General features: G+C 38.3%; 1 protein-coding gene across 1 annotated transcript in view; it reads left to right on the top strand.

Moving 5' to 3' along the window:
* Positions 1–25,693, top strand: part of LOC139725275 (uncharacterized) — an 82,423-nt gene that overhangs the window by 14,229 nt on the left and 42,501 nt on the right. Inside the window, exons 2-7 of the mRNA XM_071636363.1 lie at positions 3,229–3,267; positions 9,598–9,728; positions 10,469–10,558; positions 11,588–11,719; positions 12,831–12,986; positions 17,101–17,262. Coding sequence (XP_071492464.1) covers positions 3,229–3,267; positions 9,598–9,728; positions 10,469–10,558; positions 11,588–11,719; positions 12,831–12,986; positions 17,101–17,262 — 710 coding nt within the window. The remainder of the gene's footprint in view (positions 1–3,228; positions 3,268–9,597; positions 9,729–10,468; positions 10,559–11,587; positions 11,720–12,830; positions 12,987–17,100; positions 17,263–25,693) is intronic.

Genomic DNA, 25,693 nt, shown 5'->3' with positions numbered 1-25,693 from the left:
AAATGAATGACCATTGCCAGACGTTTTAAGTGGTGGGGGGTAGCCGCCAGACGCTCTTAAAGGCCCAACTCCAGCTAGGCTAGCCTAGCTGAAAAAGTAACCTCATGAAAACCACTGGAACTTGTTCGTTGCACTTACAGGATAAATGAATGACCATTGCCAGACGTTTTAAGTGGTGGGGGGTAGCCGCCAGACGCCCTTAAAGACCCACATTTTTCCAGCTAGGCTAGCCTAGCTGAAAAAGTAACCTCATGAAACCCACTGGAACTTGTTTGTTACACTTACAGGATAAATGAATGACCATTGCCAGACGTTTTAAGTGGTGGGGGGTAGCCGCCAGACGCCTTTAAAGACCCAAATTTTTCCAGCTAGGCTAGCCTAGCTGAAAAAGTAACCTAATGTAACCCACTGGAACTTGTTCGTTACACTTACAGGATAAATGAATGACCATTGCCAGACGTTTTAAGTGGTGGGGGGGGGGGGGGTAGCCGCCAGACGCCCTTATAGACCAAACTTTTTCCAGCTAGGCTTGCCTAGCTGAACAAGTAACCTTGTGAAACCCACTGGAACTTGTTCTTTACACTTACAGGATATATGCATGACCGTTGCCAGACGTTTTAAATGGTGGTGGTGGGGGGGGGGGGGGGGGGGGGGGTAGCCGCCAGACGCCCTCGAAGACCCAATTTTACCAGCTAGACTAGCCTATATATAGCTGGAAAAATAACCTCCTGAAACCCACTGGAACTTGTTCTTGTGATACACTCAAAGGATAATTGAATGATTGTTGCCAGACAATAGCCGCCAGACGCCCCAAAGACCAAACTCTTACCAGCTAGGCTATAGCCTAGCTGAAAATTAGGAAAGTAACCCCATGAAACCCACTGGAACTTGTTCTTACACTTACAGAATAAATGCATGACCGTTGCCAGACGCTTTAAGTGGTGGGGCGTAGCTCCCAGACGCTCTCAAAGACCCAATTTTACCAGCTATAAGGTTCACATATTTCAGAAATGATAGCAGTGTAATTCCATAACAATACCGCTTGCTTGCAAGTTCACCTGTCTATAATCTATGCATGCCTTATTCTTTTGTTCTGCTTCCTTGAGCCCCAACTCATGCATTCTTATGGCGACTCTCCCATGTCATCATCCTTGTTCATTGCAATTTGTTCTATTTTTAGAACATATTCTTATTCTTCATCCCAATCATCACAAATTCTGAAACTCTGTCCTCAGTACAACTAATTCATAGTTGTACAAATGTAAAAATCTGAGAATCACCCGGAGGTCTCCTTTAATGGGGGAGTTTCTTGAGCGCAAAGGGAAACATGCTTTGAAATATCAATAGGGCAAGTGTTGAGACGAAATACTGTAGAAATATGAGAATATACAGTGCTGTGGTTTTTGTAGAAGAAATAGGGTGTCTGTATTTGTCCTCAGTGATAACCAAAAAACTTATTTGGGAAGGATAATAGACATCAAAAAAAGAATTGCCCAATCAAACATGTCAGGATTTTTCTCAAACATCAGTGTTCTCATTTTCTTTGCAGTGTAAAACAAAAATAAAAAACAAAAAACAAAAAAATCAGGGCCGGGTACAGTATCCGGATGGAAATTGGTGGGATGGGCGTAAACCCGCGGGTATTATAACATACTGACGTGAAAAAAAAACAAGACCAAAAACTACTTTCTTTCTGTGCCCTGGGGAGAAATATTCATCAATTGCATTTTGGAAATGTTGAAAATCACAACTTTTGATAAAATTGTGTCCTACAGTATCTCTTCTTATATGAAGGCTTTTTTTAAAAATTAACACTGCAAAAATATCGGTGTTAGATTTAACACCACGGGTGTTAAATCTAACACCGATCAAACTTCAATAAAGGACCACACCCACAGGTGTTGAAAATGCACTGTGATGGTGTTGAAAAGTGTTCACCTGACACTTCGTGGTGTTAATTTGACACTCTACCTGGTGTTATTTTGACACTGTACTGGTGTTAATTCAAAAATGACACCACATGGTGTTGATTTGATATTTGTTGGTGTTAATATCAATGGTTTAACACCCATCCAGCTTCAATAAGAGACCACACCAGCTGGTGTTACTTTGGTGTCAATTTATTTTCACATTTTTTCAAAAATCTAGTATTTTAATGTAAAATTCTTGATCGTCTTGTTTAAATTAAAAATCAACAAGAAGTGCAGTTACTAAGAAACTCTTCAAAAAACAGTTTAAAATTTGGAAATGACACCCGGAGGTGTTAATTTAACACCATAAATGAGCACCGAAAATTCAACACCAGCTCGGTGTTCACTATTTAACACCGGACTTTTTGCAGTGAAGTTTCTTTCCTCTATGACCATGATAAAACAAACATCTGATGATTAAAACAAAAGACAATCAAAATTGGCAAATGAACTCTTTGGACATTAGCAAAACCCATTAACAGTTTTTGCAAACACTTTATACAATTGTCTAATACTCCATCAAGCTCATCAAAAATACAATTCTACTGCAACAAGAAATCCATTCAGTAAGACTCGTCCTCGGTGTACAAAGCTTAAAATGCCAACTTTTTTGAAAATAATGCCCCAGCTCTTAAATTTACTTTAAAAAGGGGAAGTAAAGCTCAACACCTTTGGCCTATGACTTTTTAGGTACCGTATCACCTTACGGTTGAGGAGATGGGTAAAGAAAAATTATTAACAAAACAAAACTTATAGGAACATGCTTCACATGACCTCATCGTTTTCTTCTCTTAAGAAAGAAACGAAATCTGAAAATTGTTCAAGAGTGTTTTTGAACATAGTACATTGCAAAAGCAGAAAAAATCAGTGTTTTTAAGAAACATAACTCACAACAACAAGGAATTCCTGTCGTGTCTAGTATTGCACGTTTTTGGTTTGGAGGGTTTTGGATGCTAATATTTCAAGACAAGTTTATGCTCCGGCACTTCAATGAACTTAAATGTAAAGTAATGATCAACCTCTCTTGCCAATAAACTCAACATTTGCTGTTCTTCAGTAAAGCATATGACAGAAACATATGAGAAACATGTCTAAAATTCATATGAATAAGCTCACAGCAACAACAAAAATATTATGTTATCTATAAACTAATACTGCATGTACTTAGTTTCGAGGGATTAAGATGCAAAATGTTATGACAAAAGCCCCTACGTGGCTACCAGCAATTAAACATCCTTCAAATTCTTTAGCAAATGAGCTCATGTGTACCATCTTCTTGTTGAGAAGACGAAGATGAGTAATGATAAAATAACCAAACTATCAACTTTCCTTAACATGTTTTACATGAAATCATTATTGCCTTCTCGTAACGAAATTGAAAAAACCAGAACATCTGAAATTGTTCAAAATCGCTTCGTGATAACGATGAAAGCAAAGGAAACTTAGTATTTGTAACCACTATGACACGTGTCTACAGATCTGTCATGCTCATAAGAAACGTAACTCACAGGAATATAATTTTATACAGTGAGTACTTGGTTTGGAGGACATTTAGATGCCAACTTTTCAAGAATAATACACCAGCACTGACATTAACTGGTGAAAAAAAAGGAATGCTCAGCTTCTTTATCCAATTAGCTCATAGGTAATTCCTTGTAGTTGAAAAAAAAAAAAACGAGTACACATAAAGATATAGACTTCCCGTAACATGTATCACAGGTCATGATCTCCACATTTGCTCCTCTTAACTTAAAAGAAATAAATATATATTTAAATTTGTTTTAAATGACCTTTAAACAATCTGAAGAAAAAAATTATGTGTCTGCAAAGGCTTGACACGTGTCTAATACTGGGTCACGCTCATATTAAACGTAGCTCACAGGAACAAGGAATTCACGTGTGTATAAAATAATACTGCAGAGAGGGTGCAAAGTTGAACCCTTTATTGAGGGTGCGAAAATGTTCCCTTGGGTACATCTTTCCACCCACACTAAGTGGTGCTAGATTGCACCTCTTCTTGAGGGTGCATCTTTCCACCCACACTAAGTGGTGCTAAGTTGCACCTTTCTTGAGGGTGCGATCTTGCACCCTTTACCTTTCGGCGCACCTTTGCACCCCGTGTAGCCTTTACATCTTGGTGCAACTTTACATCCTTTCGTGAGGGTGCAAAGAAACACCCAAAGTTCCAAGATTGTGCCTTGTTTTGAGGGTGCAATCTTGGAACTTTGGGTGCTACTTTGTACCCGCAAGAAAGGATGAAAGTTACACCCTCGGGAGCAACTTTGCCCCCTTGAAAAAGGCGCAACCTCGTACCTTTAGGTGCAACTTTATGCCCGAAGGATGCAAGAATGTACCCTCTCTTGAGGGTGCAATCTTGTGCCTTATTGGTATGATGTTGCACCTATGTGGTGCTTATTTGCTCCATGACTGCTGCAAAATTGCTCCTTTAAAGGAGCAAGTCAGTGTCACTGCCCGCTCCTTTATAGGGGCAATATTGCCCATCATCTCAAGGTGCAACTTAGCATCACATAATCGGGTACGATTTAGTTCCTTAACTACTCTAAACCTTGAATAGTGCGAACTGATGTAAGCCTATTTGCTCAGTATATAACTTATGTTGTTGTTGCACTCTGCAAAGTAAATAGGATTAGTGTTACTTGGATCTTGTGAATCATGAAATGTGTGTGCGTGTGGAATTTGTGAGTTGTGAAAATGTTAATGTAAAAGTTAACTTAGTTGTGTTTGAATAATATACTGAAACCAAAAATTTACCCAATTACCTTTTCAATAAGGTGAGCACTATATCTATCAAACAGTTAACCTTCTCGGCAAGAGTATATATCTGCATGAATTAAAAGGAAGAGGTGAAAATATGATATGCAGTTGTCTGGATACGTTTTATTCAAATCGTCCTTGAATGCGTACTTATTCACATAATCTATAAGAATAACATATGCTTCTTACCAGTATTCAAAGCCTCTAAAACAAGAGCATGCTTCTTACACTTCTAAAGTATACACCATATCTTAAAAACAAAATGTAAGAGGATTTAAGAAGCTGTTTGTATGCATTCAAACGAATCCATATTTCTATCTGAAATCTAAAACGTGTCTTGTAAAAGGGGAATTCGTTTTATAATGACGATGCCAATTGTCTTAAAGTCCTTATCACGACATGTCTTGGAGTTCACGCTTATTGAAAACATGAGATTCTTGGCACGTATCACTATGATTTAAAGAGTTAACTGAGATACGCATACCGTATACGGGCATTTCGATGAAAACATTTAAATGCAAGGTACTGTAAATAATATGAAAATCAAACTTGATACCAGCCCTTATCGGCAACCAATAGAGACTATGGAGGACTGCAGTTATAATTGTGTTCAGATATTGTTTTGGGTGATACACGCATGCCGACTGATTTGGGATCAATCCGAGTCCCTCGAGCTGAGATTCCGGAACTGCAATGAGCAAACCATCATTATGCATAACAAAGTGACTGAGAATAATGTATGCACCAGTTTCTGTTTCGTTGTTCTATACACAGAAAGTTGTTTCGTTTTCCAATCCTGTGCAGGCACACAGATTTACAGAATTCAATCATATTTGGCTATAACGCCATGGTCGCGTGCAAAATTAATGCAGCTTATCTAACTTAACCTGTAGTTACTGAATAGGGGACTACTGTATATTCAATTTATACATTATTAATCGGATGATAGAACCTGTCAAAGAGTAAATTGCGGATATCATATATATATACCATTGTCAAATTCACTTTCTGTTCTATACATAGTATCAATGGAATGTTATGAACCACTTCAGCATTACCAATCATTATCATAATTATTTCCCTGAAACGGCTGCATTTGTATGAGCGGGAAGAGTTTTGCATCATACATAGCAAGAGTCGTGACTACAAAACTAAATACATGTATTATACAAGGTTTTAGGACACTTTGAATCATGCCCCCCCCCCAAAAAAAAAAAACAACAACAACAACCAACAACTTAGTGAAATGTTGTACAATGTATGCCCTACTTCCATTAACCTATGATCTTTGACCTTTGAATACATGGCCCGCATTTTTTGAACGAATAGGCATTTGGATGCAACGTAGGTATTATATAAAAGAAAAAATGTTTTAGGAAAATACATTTAACCACTTCAGAATTAATTATGGAACAAATAGCAAAATATTGACACGTTCACTTCTTCCGTAATGACATCACAGAAAACTTTCCTCACCGAATCGTTCTGCCGTAATTCACGAGCAAGTCATGGATATATTAGTTCGATTAAAAGTATACATTGAGTCATTGCAAAAGCATCTAATGAAAAGTATGCTTCAGAACTACATCATTGTCATTTATTCTATAGCACTAATAATATAGAGCTATTGGTCCGCCATATTGCCTAACAGGTCGTTGTCCTCCTATCACTATACCACGTTTGTTTAGCAAATAAGGCACAGAATTTAATTTTGCACTTGTTGCCAAAGACTCTAATCTTCTTTACCGCTATTCTCAGACATGTATGCTGGTGCTGTATGAATTAGAAACGGAAGCTTACAAATATTCACCATCTAACAAGGCAAAAGCGAAGTGATGTCTCGTCCACGTATCGACTTTGTGATTACAGAGATTTTCAAATGGCATATGCCTAGTTCATTGACTTTTTGACTGTTGACGTAGTCAGACTTCACCAATATTAACACTTGACAGCAATCATTAGATGATCTGAGGAGTGAATTTGGTGGTCATAAGGATAGCTCAAAAGTGTGGAAAGTTATTGAAAGAACACCAGAATACTATGTCGACAGTGTTTATCAGGTGAGATACAAACATAGAACAAGTTCCAGTGGGTTTCAGGAGGTTACTTTTCCAGCCAGGGCTATAGTCTAGCTGGTAAAATTGGGTCTTTGAGGGCATCTGGCGGCTACCCCCCCCCCCCCCCCACTTCTTAACGTCTGGCAACGCGGCCATGCATATATCCTGTAAGTGTAAATAACAAGTTCCAGTGGGTTTCATTAGGTTACTTTTTCAGCTAGGCTAGCCTAGCTGGAAAAAGTTGGGTCTTTGAGGGCGTCTGGCGGCTACCCCCCACCACTTAAAACGTCTGGCAATGGTCATTCATTTATCCTGTAAGTGTAACGAACAAGTTCCAGTGGGTTTCATTAGGTTACTTTTTCAGCTAGGCTAGCCTAGCTGGAAAAATTTGGGTCTTTAAGGGCGTCTGGCGGCTACCCCCCACCACTTAAAACGTCTGGCAATGGTCATTCATTTATCCTGTGAGTGTAACGAACAAGTTCCAGTGGGTTTCATGAGGTTACTTTTTCAGCTAGGCTAGCCTAGCTGGAAAAATTTGGGTCTTTAAGGGCGTCTGGCGGCTACCCCCCACCACTTAAAACGTCTGGCAATGGTCATTCATTTATCCTGTAAGTGTAACGAACAAGTTCCAGTGGTTTTCATGAGGTTACTTTTTCAGCTAGGCTAGCCTAGCTGGAGTTGGACCTTTAAGAGCGTCTGGCGGCTACCCCCCACCACTTAAAACGTCTGGCAATGGTCATTCATCTATCCTGTAAGTGTAACGAACAAGTTCCAGTTGTTTTCATGGGGTTACTTTTCCAGCTAGGCTAGCCTAATTTTGAGGGGTCCTTTTTTTGGCCCTCCTGGCCACACCCACCACCGATGACCAGCCAGACGTGCATTTCCATACTTAGGGGCATATGTACTAAATTGCTATATACATAAAAATTGGTAACCTTTTCAGCTAGGCTGACCCCCGCTGGCTCCCGGACTAAAAGGCTTCCTGAAACAGAACCAGGAAAATGGCTGACTAGAGGGAAACATTTCATGCTAAAGTGATTTTGTGAAGTTTTTTGTGCCATTTGCAAAGAGACTACTTACTGCAGAAAAATTGCAGTGATTGGCATGTTATTTTAGAACCTTGTATGTTTGCAATCCTTCCTATGGCCACGCACTTGAAATACACAGCTACAGTGTAGCTGCCAATTTTTTTTTTCTTTTTTTTGATGTCACAGCTGTAGTAATGTGCAGTGGACGGGCAAGCTGAATTTGTTGTTGTAGTGTGTATGGAAAGCTCAAACATATTGATTTATGAAGATGGTGATATTTCACAATAATTAGAACAGGTCTCCAGTTACCCTCTCCTTGGATCTTGGTTTAAATCAAAAGCTCTCGGTTAGTGTAGCCATAGGAAAGATTTCAAACACACAAAGAGAGCCAGGGGTGCTTGTGACTGGTGTAGTGCCATGGGAGAATTCTAGGACCCGAACAACTTACCATCTCAGAGGATTTATTGGTTGTCATGGAAACACAGTAGTCTCCTGCATAATGGGGCACCAGTTATAGGGTGCTCCTGGGAATTGTTTAGGCTTTGAATATTAGCCACTCGCTGTGAATGAAATCAGATTTTATCATGTCTTTCTTTTACTTTGGTGATTGGATAAAATTTGCTCTCCTTGACTCGGTGACATGAAGAAAAGAAGTACTGCTTGTCAGATTAAACTTTTGGAGATTCTGAGCAAGATATGAAACACAGATTAGATTAACCTGACTAATATGAAGATTACACCATTCTTTGATTTATCTGTTGAGTCATCTTTTTTCAGGCAGATGAGCTTTTGTAGTCCATTATATGCATATTGCTGAAATTTAAGGCTGTAAATACAAAGAAACAATTAAAAACTCAATATAAAAAATTTGGACAGTAGATGATGGATATGGAGATTCTTTCACAAAATTTTGAGTGATATACTTTCTCAGGAAAGAAAAAGAAACTTAAGGTTGCATTTCTTTTCAACTATGGGTGAGGTGAGCAACCTCAATACACCCTTTCCCCATTAACTTTGTCATTGTCAGGCAACCTGCTGATATACCTTGCCAATGCCGTCAGATGATGGTTCTGCCAACTTATGCAAGAGTTCAGTCTTTATTTGTATTTGATTATTGTCAGCATTCATAATTGAGGACCATGTACATAAATGAGGAAAAATTGTGATGTAAACAAAAACTGATTCTATGGCGAGAGTTGCTCGGCAACTACAATGCCAGTAGCAATCAGATGCAGTGCCAGAAAATGCACACCTCAATGTTATTTGTATCAACTAGAAATGGCATTTGATGTCATGATTTTCAGTTGTAAGCCCATGTGGCAAAGTCAAGATGTCTGTCACATGACTTCCACATGATGTTTAGATCACTCTACATGGCACCATATAAAAGTTTCTGCATGGCATCTAGGCTAGTGTTACATTGGTTGTGTGTAGCAGACTGTGCATGCGAACGGCACATATGTGTATGAACATTATGGTGGCAAAACCCCATGATTTGTCTTCAGATGGTTTCTCAACATTCCAATGTTTTTGTTGTGGTGTAAATAGATAGCTCAGTTATGGCAATTTTTTGATACACTGATATTTCCCCATTGAGAACAGGCCTTCAAAATGTACGTTGTGTGTGCATTCGGATGTGATCTTTAACCCGCTGAGGACGGACTGATTTTACTACAACATGCATTTCCCATTGACACCTGCCGGAGTATACTCGGTACTCGTCCTCAACAGGTTAAAAGTAAACTTTTAAGTTTCATCTTTTGGCAGATGCTGGGGAGGCGAGGGAGGACCGGTTCATGCTCCCGGGAGTGGACTTCAAAGCCAAACTCATCGGCATTGAACCTGTAGCAGAGGCCAGGGGGGACAAGATGTGTCTGGATGCTATGATCAAATTAAAGGTAGCCATGGCAACGAGAGTGATGATGATGATGATGATGATTTGTTGTGATGTTGAAGATGGTTGTGATGATAACAGTGATGATGGTGTGTCAGTGTGGTGTGATGGCGGGGAAAGTGTTGATATGAAAATGATAATGATTATGTTGGTAAAACCTTATTGAAGGATAATCAATCAAAATAATGATTATGTAGATGCAGATGAATAATGTGTTAATGGTGATGATGGTGATGATGGTGATGATGATGGTAATGATGTTGGTAGAAGAAATTATAGTTTGAATGTGATGTATTGCAAAGACTTTGCTGAAAGAAGAGATGATAATAGAGATTATGAAAGTGATTTTAGTGATGATGATGATGATGATGATGATGATGATGATGATGATGATGATGATGATGATAATGATGATTGATGATTGATGATGGTGATGATAATGATGATGATGACATCATGAGTGATGGTTAAATTGGGGATGAAGAGGATGAGGATGAGGAAGAAAAAGACAAGATGGAGTAGGAGGGAAGATGAGATAAATGCTAATCTGAATTATGATAGTGAGGATGACAATTTGGCATGAATAAAATGCTTATAATAGCATTTTCTCATGATGTTAATGAAAAAAGTGAGAGAATGGATTCGAAAGAGAGACAAAGGTATGAAAGATAGATTCCATTCATGGCATATAAATGCGAGAAGGTCTGCATACTGATTTCAACGTACATTTCTTCTCATTGACAGTATCTTGTCAAAACCAGTGGTGAACATAAGCCAAGGATTATCATCAACGTGTCCATAGAGGGCGTTCGCATCTTGGATGAGAGAACGAGGGTAAGAGCAAGATTTCTGTAGTGGTGATTTTCCCTGAATTGACTTCTGACTTAATCCAACCTACCTTTATAATAATCTTAAAGCCTACTAGTGTAGGTATTTATTGAGAGATTTTGAAAATAAAATGTTAAAAAAAGATTGATCAAACAAAAATGAAAATCTTCTGATTAAATGAGAGAAACGTTACTCCTTCAGGAGACCAACATCACTAGAATTGTGACCTGGTGCAGTGTTTCATTGGTTTTTTGATGCAGAGTCACATGTGTGTGTCTCTGCCTTGCATTGTGCATTTTATCCGCTCGGAACCACTGTCTGAGTGAGTAGAGTTCAATGGCTGTTGACTTAGAATTTTAGCTGTGATGGGGTTAATTTAATGCCAGTACACCCTCATGTGCAGGAAAACCTGTCTATAGCAGCTGCCTAAGGGAGACAAAAAAAGTGGCTGTTATAGACAGGGGGCTGCCAAGACAGATTTTACTATACGTTTGTATTAATTTTCAATTTTCAGTTTGATAAACAGGTGGTATTCGCTCTGCTCAGCTGAGTCGGTATATGATCATGGAAATAAGTGAAAATATTGTATGTGTGTATGTATATATTTACATATTAATTCATGCGTTTATCTATTTCCTTAAAAGTATAAACACAATATATGCAGGGCATGAGGCACCAGGGGTATAAATATCTGCAAGTAGATTTTGTCATGTCTGCCCCTACCATGTATACCTGTACAATCCTTCACCATATGTGGAGTGTAGTCATTTACATCAGTGCAAACAATCTTCCTGTACATTGTGTCCTTGTCAATTATTGTTTTATAGGGAGTAGCCTAGTAGGCGGAAAGAATTCTACTTTATCTAGTTTTATCCCAAAACATAGCAACAAAATACCCAAGAAAGCTCTGTTCTAATTTTTCTTGGAGTACAAAGTTACTGAGGATCCCATCTATTCAGAATAGTGTATGTGGATGGTATATACTCCATCTGATTATATCACTTCATCCTTTGACCTCTAACCTTTGACATGCAGGAAGTGCTCCATCAGCATGAGGTCCACAGAATATCATTTATCTCCAGGGACCCGACAGACTTCAGGGCCTTTGGCTACGTGACAGGGGAGCAGGGCAACCACAAGTTTTACGGCATCAAGACAGAGAAACAGGTAGAGTGCACTGTTGCCATGGTGATTGGAGATGGAAGACTTTCACTGGGAAGGACTGTGGCCTGAGGCTCATGCCTTGCAAAGGAGTGTATTTAATCAATTTTATGGAGCATCATTTGTATCATCCATACAGGTGGCAGATTTCTCAAGTTTGGAAACAATATTGCATCTAAATCACTAGTTCATCTGTCATTTACACACACTTGATAAGCTGAAATGCAAAATTCTCCTACAAAAGTACAACAGAACAACTCCTTTGCTTGCATCTTTAATCTTGTTGGCTCTAAACCCCTAAAGATACATGTGCGAGTCATGACAAATAAATGTAAACATTGAGGTGTGAGTTTGTTAATTTACAGATCAGCAGTTGCGATCGTAACAAATTTAATTTGTAGAGGGAGACAAAGTGAAAAAACTCACTCTCGAACCTTTCACCCCTCTGAAAAATATCTTTCTTTCATTTAATGTAAACATTTGCAAGTCAATACTTTAATACTCATCTCACAATAATTTTGTGTTAATGGAGTTTGCCCACTCAAAATGCACAAAAAAGAAATTACAATGTATGTGCTTTTGTTATGGCTGGTTGTCAAAAACATCTTTGTCAAAGGTTCGGTGTTCAGTAGCAATTAACCTCATTTTCCATTTGTCATTATCCAGCAGACTTTGAAGTAGATATTCCAGCAATTGAGATTAAGCCTGTTTTAAGATAAAGGCTTATAGTATATGCCTTCAGCCATAAAAGCATTCTGTTTTAACAGGAAAACAGATATTAATGATATTTCCAACAGGAAATGGAAGTAGGTTTGTAGAGCTTTAATATGTGTTTACAGCATGAATTTCAGATTAAATCATGATATCCACAATACAGGTGAATTGTTGCTAAGTGTTGAAGTGATAGTTCTCCTAACTTTAAGTTGTCAACTATCAAGAATTTTAAAACAAGCTTGAAACACAAGCCTGCTATGAACCAAGATGTTCAGCTTCTAGTCGCCAAAGTGAAGGCATAGTCCAGTGGTTATTGTTTGTTCAGCATATGTACTAAAAGATAATGAAAGGAGTAAGTATAAATGATATTTTGTTAGATGATACCTGTAAATGTTCTCCCTAGGCCGATGCCCTAGTCCTGACCCTGAAAGACCTATTTGAGGTAGTCCTGGACCTGAAGAAGCAGCAGATTGCAGCACAGAAGAAGCAGGAGGAGATCACAGGACAGTCCTCCACACCCGCAACAGAGGCAGAACCAAAGCAGATAGCCTCCTTCAAGGTCAGTGTTGGTTCCTCCTCCTCCTCTTCCTCCTTCTCCCCCTCCTCCTCTTTCTCCTCTTTCTCCTCCCCCTCCTCTTCCTCCTCCTCCTCCTCTTCCTCCTCCTCCTCCTCTTCCTCCTCCTCCTCTTCCTCCTCCTCTTCCTCTTCCTCATTCATCCCCCTCTCCCTCCTCCTCCTCTTCCTCCTCTTCTTCCTCCTCCTCCTCTTCCTTCTTCCTCCTCCTCCTCCTCCTCTTCCTCGTTCCTCCTCCTCTTCCTCTTCCTCCTCCATCTTCTCTTTTATCTTCCATATCTCTACAACCCCTTCTCTTTCATCCTTCACTTCACCAGTTTCTTTCCTTTGTACACCTCATCTTCTTCTTATTATTCTTCCTCATCTTTTTGTTCTTCACCTTTTTCCTTCCCTTCCTCCCTCTCCATTCCTCCTACTACTCGGTATTCTTCCCCTAATGCAGGATATATCCTTTAATATTGTGTACTCGAAACACCAGGGCCCCATTTCATAAAAAGTTGATATGATAGCACCTCTTGCTGGAATGGCAGTTGTCATGGTAACGACACAAATCCAGAATCCTGATTGGCTGTTGCTATTGGAAGTTGCCATTCCAGCAAGAGTTGCTATCCTAACATCTTTTATGAAATGGGGCCTAGGTCAAAACAGCATTGAATGTAACACATACACCAGTACCCATATGGGATGCAGTTCATAAGGTGGAGTCATTAATACCGGTAGAGGCAGAAGTGCACATACTCGCTGGAGTTACTGGAGTTTTGCATTGGTTGGCTTTGTGTAATGTCAGTTTATCTTTGCTAGATAAGAATCTTAATCCTCTTAGCGCTGCGTACATTCGATATCTCTATCTCCAAATTGTAGCTTCCAGGTTGTTACACATTTTTTCTGCCATGGGATATTGTTGATGGGGAGTTTGGAACCAGAAGCAGGTAGTGCAAACAGAAGTAAATATTGAATATCCATTTATCTATCATGTGGTATAAACCACCGTGTCTATTGTGTTGCCAATTTTAGGAGTGTCTTTCCTCTGTTGGCTATGGGAAGTAAACATGCATGATAAGCTGTCTTGACTTCAGTATGATTATTAAAAAGTTGGGTCAAAGTTCTGAAGAGGTTGTTTGTGGAAACAAAGTCATTTAAGTGTTTACCAACTGGTGGCTCTCCTGCTCAAAGAATTGAGAGTGTAATAAACAGCAGCCTAGTTTCTATTTATATTGCAGTGAGTATTGCAGAGTTTAAAGGGATTGTATAGACTTGATAGAGACCTAACGTTGGGTTAATAAAATTTTTTTGGTGAGATAATGAAAAACCTCGTATGAAAATATGAAAGAGATTGTAAATTTTTCCAGAAGGATTCAATGTCTATTTGATGAAACTTGGTCTTGAAATAGCTGACATATAAAAAAAAAGCAATCCTAATAGTATTGACAGACCAAGACTTTAATTAGGATCTTTTTGTTTTACCTTATTTTTACATATCTCAGTCATTTCAAAACTGATTTTCTTCAAATAAACTTTTGATTCCCGTAGAATTGTATGCTCTTTAACATTTTATAGAGTGGTTTCTAAATATCTCGCAAGACATTACAAGCTGAATACTCACCTCAACCAGTGCTGTACAGTCCCTTTAAAAAGACAGGACAAAATAAAGTATAGGTGTATGTTGGATTATACATCAAAAGATTTGAAAAAAGATTTGACAGATATTAGCATGGATTGTTTGTGAACATGCTGATATGTGTTGATGTGGAGTTTGAATTTAAAATAATCAGTTTGTATTCCTCTTTTCCCGCTTTGATATCCATATCCTATGAATGTTTAACTTGTCAGTGCTGCATTCACATTTTTTGGCAGGTTACAAATGTAGTGGATATGTTGCATGTACGTGTAGTTGATGTAGTGCCAGTTAGTACAGACAGTGGGTTATCAAAGAAATGTTTGTTTTGTGGTTTGGCGCTAGAGGGCTATTAAAGATTATTACTCAATGTGAATTGATTAATTTGAGGGACATTTATCATGAAGTTTTTACAAAGCATAGAAAGTCTACCTAATAGAGACCTCATATGAAATATAAACCATATATGCATAAAAAGATCACCATGATAATTCATGCAGAATGTGAACGCACCCTGAATTTGAGGGAAGAACATCTCTGCTCTTTGAATTTTGACCTGAGATGTTTATCAAACGGCTTTGTCAGCTTGAGAGATCACTCCTTGTGCAAGGCGTATGATGATAGTGTTGGTCCGCGTTGACCCAATCTTCTCCAAATATAACAGAAGTTTACAATGCCTTGATTGCAAAGATACGGGTCTTGAGCCTGAAGTCCAATGTGTTTGATGTTCGAGGGTCCAATATTCAATGTCCAAATTACATTGTGTACAACACGCATATTCATAGTATTGCCTTGGCAAATGATTTTAATGGCAATATTATGATATAAAATCCTAATTAAAGATTAAGTGACACACTGGCAGGACCATAAAGTTGCTGTATACGCCATATTACCGAGTCTACATGTAAATTTTCGCAAATCCGGGCTTTCCGATAATTTTGCAAGTGGTTAAATTCGCGATCGTGAAGGGCTGTACTGAATGGAGAAATGTATATGTGTTTGTCACATTCATATTGGGATCAGAGTCATTATTTTTTGCATGTTTTTAATTTCGTGAATAGCACCTGACTCACGAAATTTGCAAAAATAAAAACCTTGTACATGACTGCATATCATATGTTTGGGTTTTCATCCATTGTTAGTTCATATTGCAGGATATGCCATATAGTACAATGTTTTTGGCAAGTCTAATTTTTCGCAGATCGGGACTTCCCAACAATTTCATAAGTGGTTGAAGTCGCAATCGTGGAGTTTAGTAATGAACCGAGAAATGTATGAGTGCACATTGCTGTCATGTTGGCATCAGAGATAAAAAGTTCTGCATTTTGTTGAATTTGCAGTTAACACTCAACTCACAAAATTTGCAAATATGAAAAACCCAGTGAAGTATATGGCAGATACATTAAACATGACTTTAATTCTGTGCTGCTTTGTGGTGTCTTCAAATGGGATTGATACCAACTCACGGCTTGTAGAACTCTTAGCCAACACAGTTGTGATCAATGAAAGAGACAATAGTGCATCTTCTGCCTTTCAGAACAATGAAGCATAAGAACTGCTTGCTGACAGTAACTACTGTACATTTTTTTTTCTTTGATTATGACCTCAGTGTTTGTGATAGTGAAAATCAATCGCAAGTGATGAATTGAGTTGAAAAGGTGAAACATGCACTTTTTTTGTCAGGCTTCTTTAACCCTTGCAACTTTCTCAAACAGGAAAGTGGAGGACTGGGCTGCATTTATGCCTGATATTGGGGTAGAATTCGCTTTTCTACAGCCTTTTAATTCACTGAGAGTGTCATATTATCACATGACAGGTTGGACTGGACCACAGCAGTAATGGAAGTCTGTGTTCAATTGAAATCAAATGCATAATCCCATGTACAGTAGGTTGATAAAACATGATTATGAATGACTGGATTAAGTTCAGTTTTCATCTGAGCTAAAATGTGAAAGTTTGTACAACCACTCTGTAATTCACTCGATGCCCTGACTAAATTTACCCCTCTATCTTAGATTTTCAAAACTTACAGTGAATCTATATGGTTTCATATTTTTATGTTTTTTTTTAATGTTTTTTTTAAATTTATTTATTTATTTATTTATTTATTTATTTATTTTATTTTATTTATTTATTTTATTTTATTTTTTTTTTTGGGGGGTGTGTTTTGGTTACAGTAGACTATCTAGACTGTAAGGGGACACAAGTCCATTGTTGCTTAAAGTAATGAGTCATCCAATCAATTAATCACATTAAAGATTAAAAGTCATTTTTCAAAACAATTGTTTACTGTAGACTTTCTAAGTGGGAAGTCTTGATTTCTTTAAAGCAGTTCAAGTCTTTTTATTCATTTTCATTTCCTTTTAAGATGCCATAATTGTGATACATACTTGGTCTACAGTTGTATATTTGGGTGAATAGAAGGTATTGTCCTAAGATGGTAGCTAAAAGTTAACTTTCTAAATTTGATCTCCCCAACTTTCAGAACCCCCCTCCAGCTGAGAATGGTACAACCCAAGAGGAGAGTGAACCCATGTATGCCCAGGTCAACAAACCCAAACTGACTGAGCTGGCAGCACACCTCAACGAGCAGACGACGCCAGGAGGCCTCTTGGATCTGGAGAAGGAAGTGGCAAATCTACAGATGGTGAGCAAAGAATGATGGGAAGGTTGTGAGTGGAGAATGTCATCTCCCCCCCCCCCCAAAAAAAAAAAGAAGAAGAAAAAAAAAAGAAGTGAAGTTAGAAAAAATTGTGATGCTTGAATCTGCTGGGTTTTTTTCATTTCAATCATTATTATTCATGATAAAAAAGAATGATATGTATGATATGAGTTCGAACATTGAAGACTATCACATTTCAAAGAACAGAACATATTGCTGGACCTGTTGGATGCGAGAAGAAAGTACACACCCTTGTACTTGTGAGTTGGGAATGATTGGAGTTTAATAGTGAGTGCATATTTGAGAGGAAATGAGTTGGATGTCATTTCAAGGAAAGTGGAAAGGTAGAAATTGATTCCATTGGACATGAAATTTCTTGTACTTTATGAGATTGGTCTTCTATCCTTTAACCCGTTGAGGACAATTCCTGAGTTTAGTCAGGCAGATGTCAATGGGAAATGTTAGTTCACTGTTGTGGCAAAATCAGTCCGTCCTCAATGGGTTAAAGACAGGCAAGTGATATCCATTGATGCAAAGAAAAAAGCGGAAATAAACAAAGAACAAGATCCATCAATTGACATGATTGAGATTGCTTGTTAGATTCATTTAGGAGACTGGTGATGAGGTTGTGGATATTTTTCTCATTTGAACTGTCTAAAGACAACGGGAAGAGAGAAACAATGGGAGATTGAAGATAGATTTGAATAAAAACTTGCCTTTCTTCACAATGTGCAGCTGGAGGTGCAGTACTTTTTCGAATAAAATTTCATTTTCGCTGAATGGTTGAGAGGAGATGGTACACTTGTACCATCATGTAGGTGATCAGTGAAATGTTTTAAAGGTGCATGTATTTCTTGCTAAATCCTTGATGATGTACCTCACAGTACAGGGGAGATTGACCATTTAATTCTATAATAACTGTTGACTCTGGTTAACATTTTTCAAATCCTTTTACATGAGGTTTTGAAATGATTTTAAGTTCTACAATTGCACAAACATGTACATGTGCTTCCAGCAAACAAATTATTGATGCACTACAGAAATGCACCTATGCACTTGTCTGTTCTGTGGCAAATAATAAAGAGAGATAGATAGAAAGAGGGAATTCACTCAATGCAGAGGGGGATGTCAAGAGAAAAGCGCCCTCTTTGACCAGCTATTGAAGTCTTCATGGTTGGCTCTGTGTGAGAAGTGTGTGCATTCAATATTCAACAGACTGTTGATAATATCGAAATAGAAATGGATGGGATCATTTCATTTCACTTATTTGACAAGAGGCACCTGTTTGTAGTTTCTTGTGACATGTTACAGTGATGCTTGAACCAATACAGCTAAATCTAAATTAACACAGAAAAATAATTCACACAGATTTAAATAGTGTCCACTCATTCCGAGGTTATGTGTACCCGTGTCCTTGGTGGGAAAGAAGGTTGATGGGTTTGGGGTAGATAGATCTATAGATAGGTAGGTAGATAGATAGATAGATATATCATAGATAGATAGATAGATAGATAGATGTACATAGATGAATAGATAGATAGATAGATAGATACATGTAGATAAATAAATAGATAGACAAATAGTTGCGTTGGTGGATACAGTAATGCTTGGTGTTGTAATGAAGAGATGGATAGATAGATGGATTGGTAGATAGGTTGGATGTATGGATAGATAGGAATATGGATGGAAATATTGAGGTACATAGAAGAATTTATGGCGAGATAAATAGATTGATCGGTTGGTAGGTATGCAGGCAGGTTGGTGGCAGGTAGATACAGGTGAAGGCATATAATGGATAGGTAGATGATTAAAGACAGAGAAAACTAGTTAGAAAGAAAGAGAGTGTGTGAGAGAAGAGTATAAAAGGGATAGAAGGAAAAGAGGATAGAAAGAAAACAGAAGGTAACATTACGTAAACATTATTTTCATGATCGCAGTAATGACTTTCCACTGATTACAGCCTGTCAATTTCTGCTACCACCTCGATTCAAATGAAAGGTTTCAGCTGTCAAAAGATTTTCATTACCGCAGAGTACTTCTTCTCTGATACTTTTCTTTATATGTCACCAATGTACCAGTGCCCCATCTTGTAAAGAGTTTTGCAATCACTGCAAGGTATGATGATTATGGTTACCGTGGTGACAACTGACATATTTGCACTAGATCGGTTTGGTATTTTTCAGGTGCTACCACGGTAACTGAAGCTACTAGAAACTGTTTACCCATTGAGGATGAGTCCTGAGTATACTCGAGCAAGTGTCAATGGGACATGCGTGTTGTATGCCGTGTCGCAGCCTGTTGTAGCCCATGTTGCAGCCCGTGTTGCAGTCGGTCCTCAAAGGGTTAACTGCTTTATGAATGAAATAAGCCTGGGTCCTAAAAGACTGAGGTTGTTTTCAACTTCAGGCTTGTGATTCCTTGGCAGTGACTAAGAGTGTAAAGCAACGGCAGACGTAGATGGGGAATAATTGGATAGATGACCCAAGAGATACCCAGGGGACCTGAGAATGACGCAATGAAGATAAGAGAGGCCAGTGATCATGGAGAGAAAATTGTAGAAGAGAGAAGTTGAGATGGGTCTTTTGGTGATGTCACGGGTGAGTCATGGCGATGAGTGGTAGAATGAATCGACTTTGAATGAGGAGAGAGGGAGAGAGACTCCAGGGGCAAAGTGAGAGAAATTGATTTGGCAGTCCTTCTTGTACTTTCATACGATTCTCCCATGAAAGGAGGAAAACTGTGAGGAGTGATACAGAGTGAAGGATGGAGAACAGGGATCAATATTTTCCAAAAGGATTTTTGGTACACTTGCACTGATGACAAAATGACAAATGCTATCAAGGAGCTTGTGCATGTTGTGATAGTGTCAAAGTGAAAAGAGGTGGAGAGAGAGAGGCTGGATGTAAGACTACAAATAATGAAAAGAAACTGGCATTCTTTTGTTAGTGAATGAACTAGGAGAAGCAATTTTAATATATTGTGAGATACATTGTATACTGTGAAACCAGAAATTTTTGGGCGAATTTGGATTTTGCAAATTTCGTAAGAGCAAAGATTCGCGAAATTAAAATGCATGCAAAAGTTCTTGTCTACACTAATAGTGTAGGCAAGAACTTTCGCGTGCATTAATGTGTTGGATGCCAGTGGCAATTTGCAAAAATTTCATGCCGCATAAAAGGCTGTCAGCTCCGATTTGAGAAAATGTCATGGCGCGAATATTTCTTACATTACAGTATGAAAGAGTCATAAAGGGAAGAAGGAAAGAAGCAGATTAGAAATGATAAACCACTAAATGATAAAGAGAGAAGGCATCTAGGATAGTGTTTCTGTTTGGATATCAATATGGACAGTAAGGTGAAGGTAAGAAATGAAAGATATTCAGATGAGACGTGAAACTGACCACTGGAAGGAAGGCAAGAAGGAGGCTAATGCATTAAAGGGACAGTACAGTACTGGCTGAGGTGAGAATTCAGCTTGTAACGTTTTGCAAGATATTTAGAAACCACTCTATGAAATGTTAAAGAGCATACAATTCTAAGGGGGGAATCCAAAGTTTGTTTGATGAAAATCAGTTTTGAAACGACTGAGATATCAAAAAACAGGGTAAAACAAAGAGATCCTAATAAAAGTTGTAGCCTGTCAAGTTTATTAGGATTGCTTTTTTGGATATCTCGGCCATTTCAAGGCCAATTTTCATCAAATAAATGCTGAATCCTTCTTGGAATTACATGCTCTTTCATATTTCATAAGGGGTTTCTCATTATCTCACCAAAAAAATTTTATAAACCTGAGGTTAGGTCTCGACCAAAACTACGATCTCTTGAAGAGGAGAGAGAAAAGAAAAGGTAGATGAGACAAGAATCGGGGAATAGTGGAAAGAAAGAACATGGATGAAGGACAATAGAACAGTTCAAGGGAAGAAAGAACGAGACAGGAGACAAACAGAGAAAGAAAGCAAGATTGTGTGGGTCGAGGGAACATTCGGGGAAGTTGCAAGTTTCAGTCATGGGAGGAAATTGGTCATCTTACGTCACTCGTCTCAGGAGGGATGTGAGGATAATCGTCTCTGAGATGGAGCCAAAGCACCTTAAAGGTGTTCATCGCAACCCTGTCCCGTTGTGGCAGCTACTCTCATCGTATTGGAGCGGATAATCCAGCCGGGCTGTCTGGGGAATCTGCGAGATCTGTGCGGATGTAATAGTTTTGGAATGATTAATTTTGGGTGTTACAATCGGCATCACAGGAAATACATCGTATTGGCCTGAACCATTTGAAGTACTAATTGACTGCCTTTGTTATATCAAAATAGTATACCACCTATATTATGTAGTTGTTGAAATACTTCTATTTATGATTGTATGTATTTGCTTCAACTAGGGTATGTTATATTTTGAGTATACTAGCAAGAAATATTTCATGCTCAGGAAACTAGTCTGAATGACTTGAATGAATGATGTGGAAACTGTAAATGGAGAGTGCATTTTTAAAACTTGAGTAACCAGTTGGTGCTTGAGACTTCATTGTTATATGGTGAATGTAGCATTGTACACATCCTTAATGTGACAATTATGCTGCATAGTACACCCAGGGCAATAAAACATAGTTCTCCTTCTTTTTAACCCAATTTGTACAGTAACCTGGTGGCCTGTGTATTAAGTCTATGGGGGTTTCAAAATTCAGTATGGAATGGTTTAAATATATTATAAGCAGCTTTGCACCAGATGATCTTGTATGATTAACTTGCACTGTCATATGTCACTTTTTCCTTCCTTGCCAACATGTCATCAGTGTGCTTTTTTTCTATAGTCCAACATGATATGATGCTGGCACAAATTTAATTTCTCCCTAGCAAGCCCCCAAGGTGTCATGTGCTGCTAGCGGGAGCAGTGCTGGTTACCATGGAAACTGGCATGAATGTTGTAACATTTTGTGATAGTTGGCAGCTTCAACAGTGTAGAAAAAAAGGAAGGGTGAACTGAGAATACTTTTACATTGTAGTAGAGACATTGAGAAAACAGAAAGAGATAGAGAAAGAAGACGAAACAAGAAAGAAAAGTAGAAGAGATAGAGGGCAGTAGACAGAAATTTACAGATCTATGCAAACTGTGTCTTGGTAGGTGAGATTGATACCTGGTATAGGTGATGAATGCATGATGTCACATTGGAAGGCATGTAGATAATCATGTTATGTGCATGTGTGTGTGTGTGTGTGTGTGTGGGATTTAAATGTTTTGTTTGCTATCAACCTGACTCAGAGATCTCGGTGAGGTCATCACATCAGCCTCTGCTGCTTTTCTGAAAGACAAACAAGCACACACACCAGGTCACGACATAAGCAGTGGCCCTGGCCCACTTAGAGTTGTTGTCGGGCCACCAAATTTTAAAAAAAAGGCTATCTTTTGATGACCCACTCAGGCATGTAACATTCAAAGTTAAATGTCATATTTCCTTTTATTTCAGGCCACCACATTTCTTTTTCTGGCCACAAAAATATCATATTCAAAGATTTAGTGGCATGAAAGGGCCCCCAGAGGAAAAAGTAAGTATTGAGCCCACACAGACATACATACATACATAGAGAGGACAAACAAGCAGACCCAAAACAGTTGAGCCTGTTTGTGCAGACTAATTACCCCCATCAGACAGTGTGGTGTCTCTCCGTAGCACAAGCGACCAGCCCTCCAATATGGATGATTTCCTCTAGAGCGGCTCTTGTTTCAGTCTCCTTGCAGCCAGCTGATGCCATCTTGTAACTTTATCACACCTGTTGGATTTTTTTTTTTTTTAATTGGGGGGGGGGGGGGGGAGTGTATTCGCTCAGACGCAATGTGCAAGTTTTGTGGAAGTGTCTGATTAAAGCCTTTATAGCTTTTTACCTGTACGCTATCACTGATAGAGATGTAGAGAGTTTGTGTAATGTCTGTGTCAGATCTTGTGTAGAGTGGGGAAACCCATCCCTAAATACGTTGCAACATTTTCCTTGTAATTTGTGGCAATCACAAAGAAGAAATCACTTCGTATCAAAGTTAGTCAGGACAAGGGGTTCAAAGAAAAGCTACCCTTATCTAAAGTAAGAATGATATTGGTAATATACTGTTTGTGTCTGAGTGCCAAGAGTAATCTTTAAATCATACTATAGTGTATATTGTTCTCCATAGCCCTTTCCTTTTAAATTCTATTCAGTTCAATTTGCTTCCTTTTCATTACTTTTGAGAAGACATCAAATTTTTTGAGATTTTTTGAAGCGTTTTCTTTTGTTTCATTCTTATCTTTCAAAGCTGACGGTAGGAAATTGCTTGGATGATCATTCAGAACAAATTTCCATGGTCTTTTGGACCAGGTATTACCATTAGAAATTTTTAAAAATAGCAGACTCTTTGCGAGAAAGTTGTAATGAATTATGGTTACCATTTCATTTTAATCAAAAGTAATTAAAAGTAATTGGCAGTAAAAGTCTTGTGTATGATAGACAAACATTATTATTTTGGTAAGCAGAGATGTGATCTGCCAGCCTGTTGTATGGTAGATGAGGGAAGTCCAGTGTGCATCCAAACTGTGACCTGCCATGAAGGTGCTGTACGGAGAGTCTAACCCACGCAGTAAGACAGACTCATGTCAAGACCCAAGGCTGTTCATGTTCCAGCGAAAATCACCCCCATCTCTGCAATCAGTTGACTTTCTTGAGAATTTTCTGAGGCACCTCTTTAGAGGCCCTGCCTCTGATTTCATGCAGTTAGTGATGACAGGCCATGTGATTTTTTTCACCCTTTCATTCAAGGCCAGAATGCAGTCATCCCTACTTGAGCAACATCTAGATGTTCTCAATAGACTTGGTCCCCAATGCCTCTGCTGATAATATCTCCCTAGCAAACAAATACTCATGATGTTTCAACTTCAAGGTCCGTTTGTTTTCTCTCATGAAGAAGGAAGAATATTCTCTATCAAATGTAATCCTGTAAACAAGAAATTTTTGCATGCATGAAACTTTCAAAAATGTTGTGAGAAGCCAAGATTTGCGAAAGTAAAATGCATGCAGTAAGTTTTTGTCTACACAATGCATTGAATGCCAGTGGCTATTTGTGAAAGTTTCATGCTGCAAAAAAATGATGTAGCCTGCAATTCACAAAAGTTGCAAATGTATACTGTAAAACGAGGATTGTTTGCGTGCATTTTAATTTCGCCAATTTCGCGAATGCCAACATTCGCGAAATTAATTGCCTACATAATATGCTTTGGACGGCAGTGGCAATTCGCGAAAATTTCATGACGCAAGAAAGGTCGTCAGCCCAAATTCGCGAAATTTTCATACCGCGTATTCATTGTCTTTTACATTATGGTTTTACAGTATCATGTATGTGTGCAGAGAAGTCTTTCTTTGTAAAGATAGATGGGTGATGCCTCAGATACTTAAAATGATGACAAAATAGTGTTAAAGGAGACCAAAACCCAAAGAGAAATATGGATTGAGTGAAAGCAGCAACATTAGTAGAGCACATCAGTGAAAGTTTGAGGAAAATCGGACAATCAATGCAAAAGTTATGAATATTAAAAATTTTGGTGTTGGAACTACTGGATAAGGAGACTACTTGAGTTTATGACATCATTTGTGGACAACACTGTAAAGAATAATCAAAAGAAAATTCAACATGCTTTCACTTTTCTAGCATAATGAAAGAGCACTTCACTAACCGCTTTCAGAAAGCAGAAGAAATAATTACTACCCTTAACATATGTCAGTATCAAGTTGATGGAATGTGTGAATTTTTATGAAAAATGAATTTCTATGGAATTCTCTTTATATTTTCTTTATATTATTGTCCACGCATGATGTCATGAACTCTAGTAGTCTCCTTATCCAGTCATAACAACACCAAAACTTTCAAAATTAATAACTTTTGCATTGATTGTCTGATTTTCCTCAAACTTTCCCTGATGTGTTCGACTAATGTTGCTGCTTTCACTCAAATCACATTGCTCTTTGGGTTTTGGTTTCCTTTAAGTGCCTGACCTCTATGCAGGCAAATTCCCCTCCTGCACCTCCACCCCCAATAATCGCTGAATCACCCACAACTGTCTTTTCTCTATATTTTGGGGGTGTGTATGTGTATTTGTATGTCTGCCTGTGTCTGACAATATGTTTTATGTATGTTTGTATGCATGGGATGTGCATATCCACTGTATATGTACACATACATATCTACAACATGTGTGTTTATGTATGTAGTACTAATGTGGCTGGCTGTTTGTAAAGGGTGTAAAATGAAGATGTGTACATAGAATGTTTCTTTGTCTGGTTCATATCATTCTTGTGACACTCTTCTGTGAGAGTTACTCTCTTGAAAAAAGAAACAATGGTCATTTAAAATCCAAATTCTTGCAAAATGGGAAAAAACTTACTGCTTCTGCCAGCAAGTGA

This window comes from Diadema antillarum, unplaced genomic scaffold (genome assembly GCF_040938485.1).
Source record: "Diadema antillarum isolate AM-2024a unplaced genomic scaffold, OU_Dant_1.0 seq00000030_RagTag, whole genome shotgun sequence".
Lineage (NCBI taxonomy): Eukaryota > Metazoa > Echinodermata > Echinoidea > Diadematoida > Diadematidae > Diadema > Diadema antillarum.
Note: the sequence above shows the minus strand (reverse complement) of the source record. Positions and strands in the feature narration are given on the sequence as shown.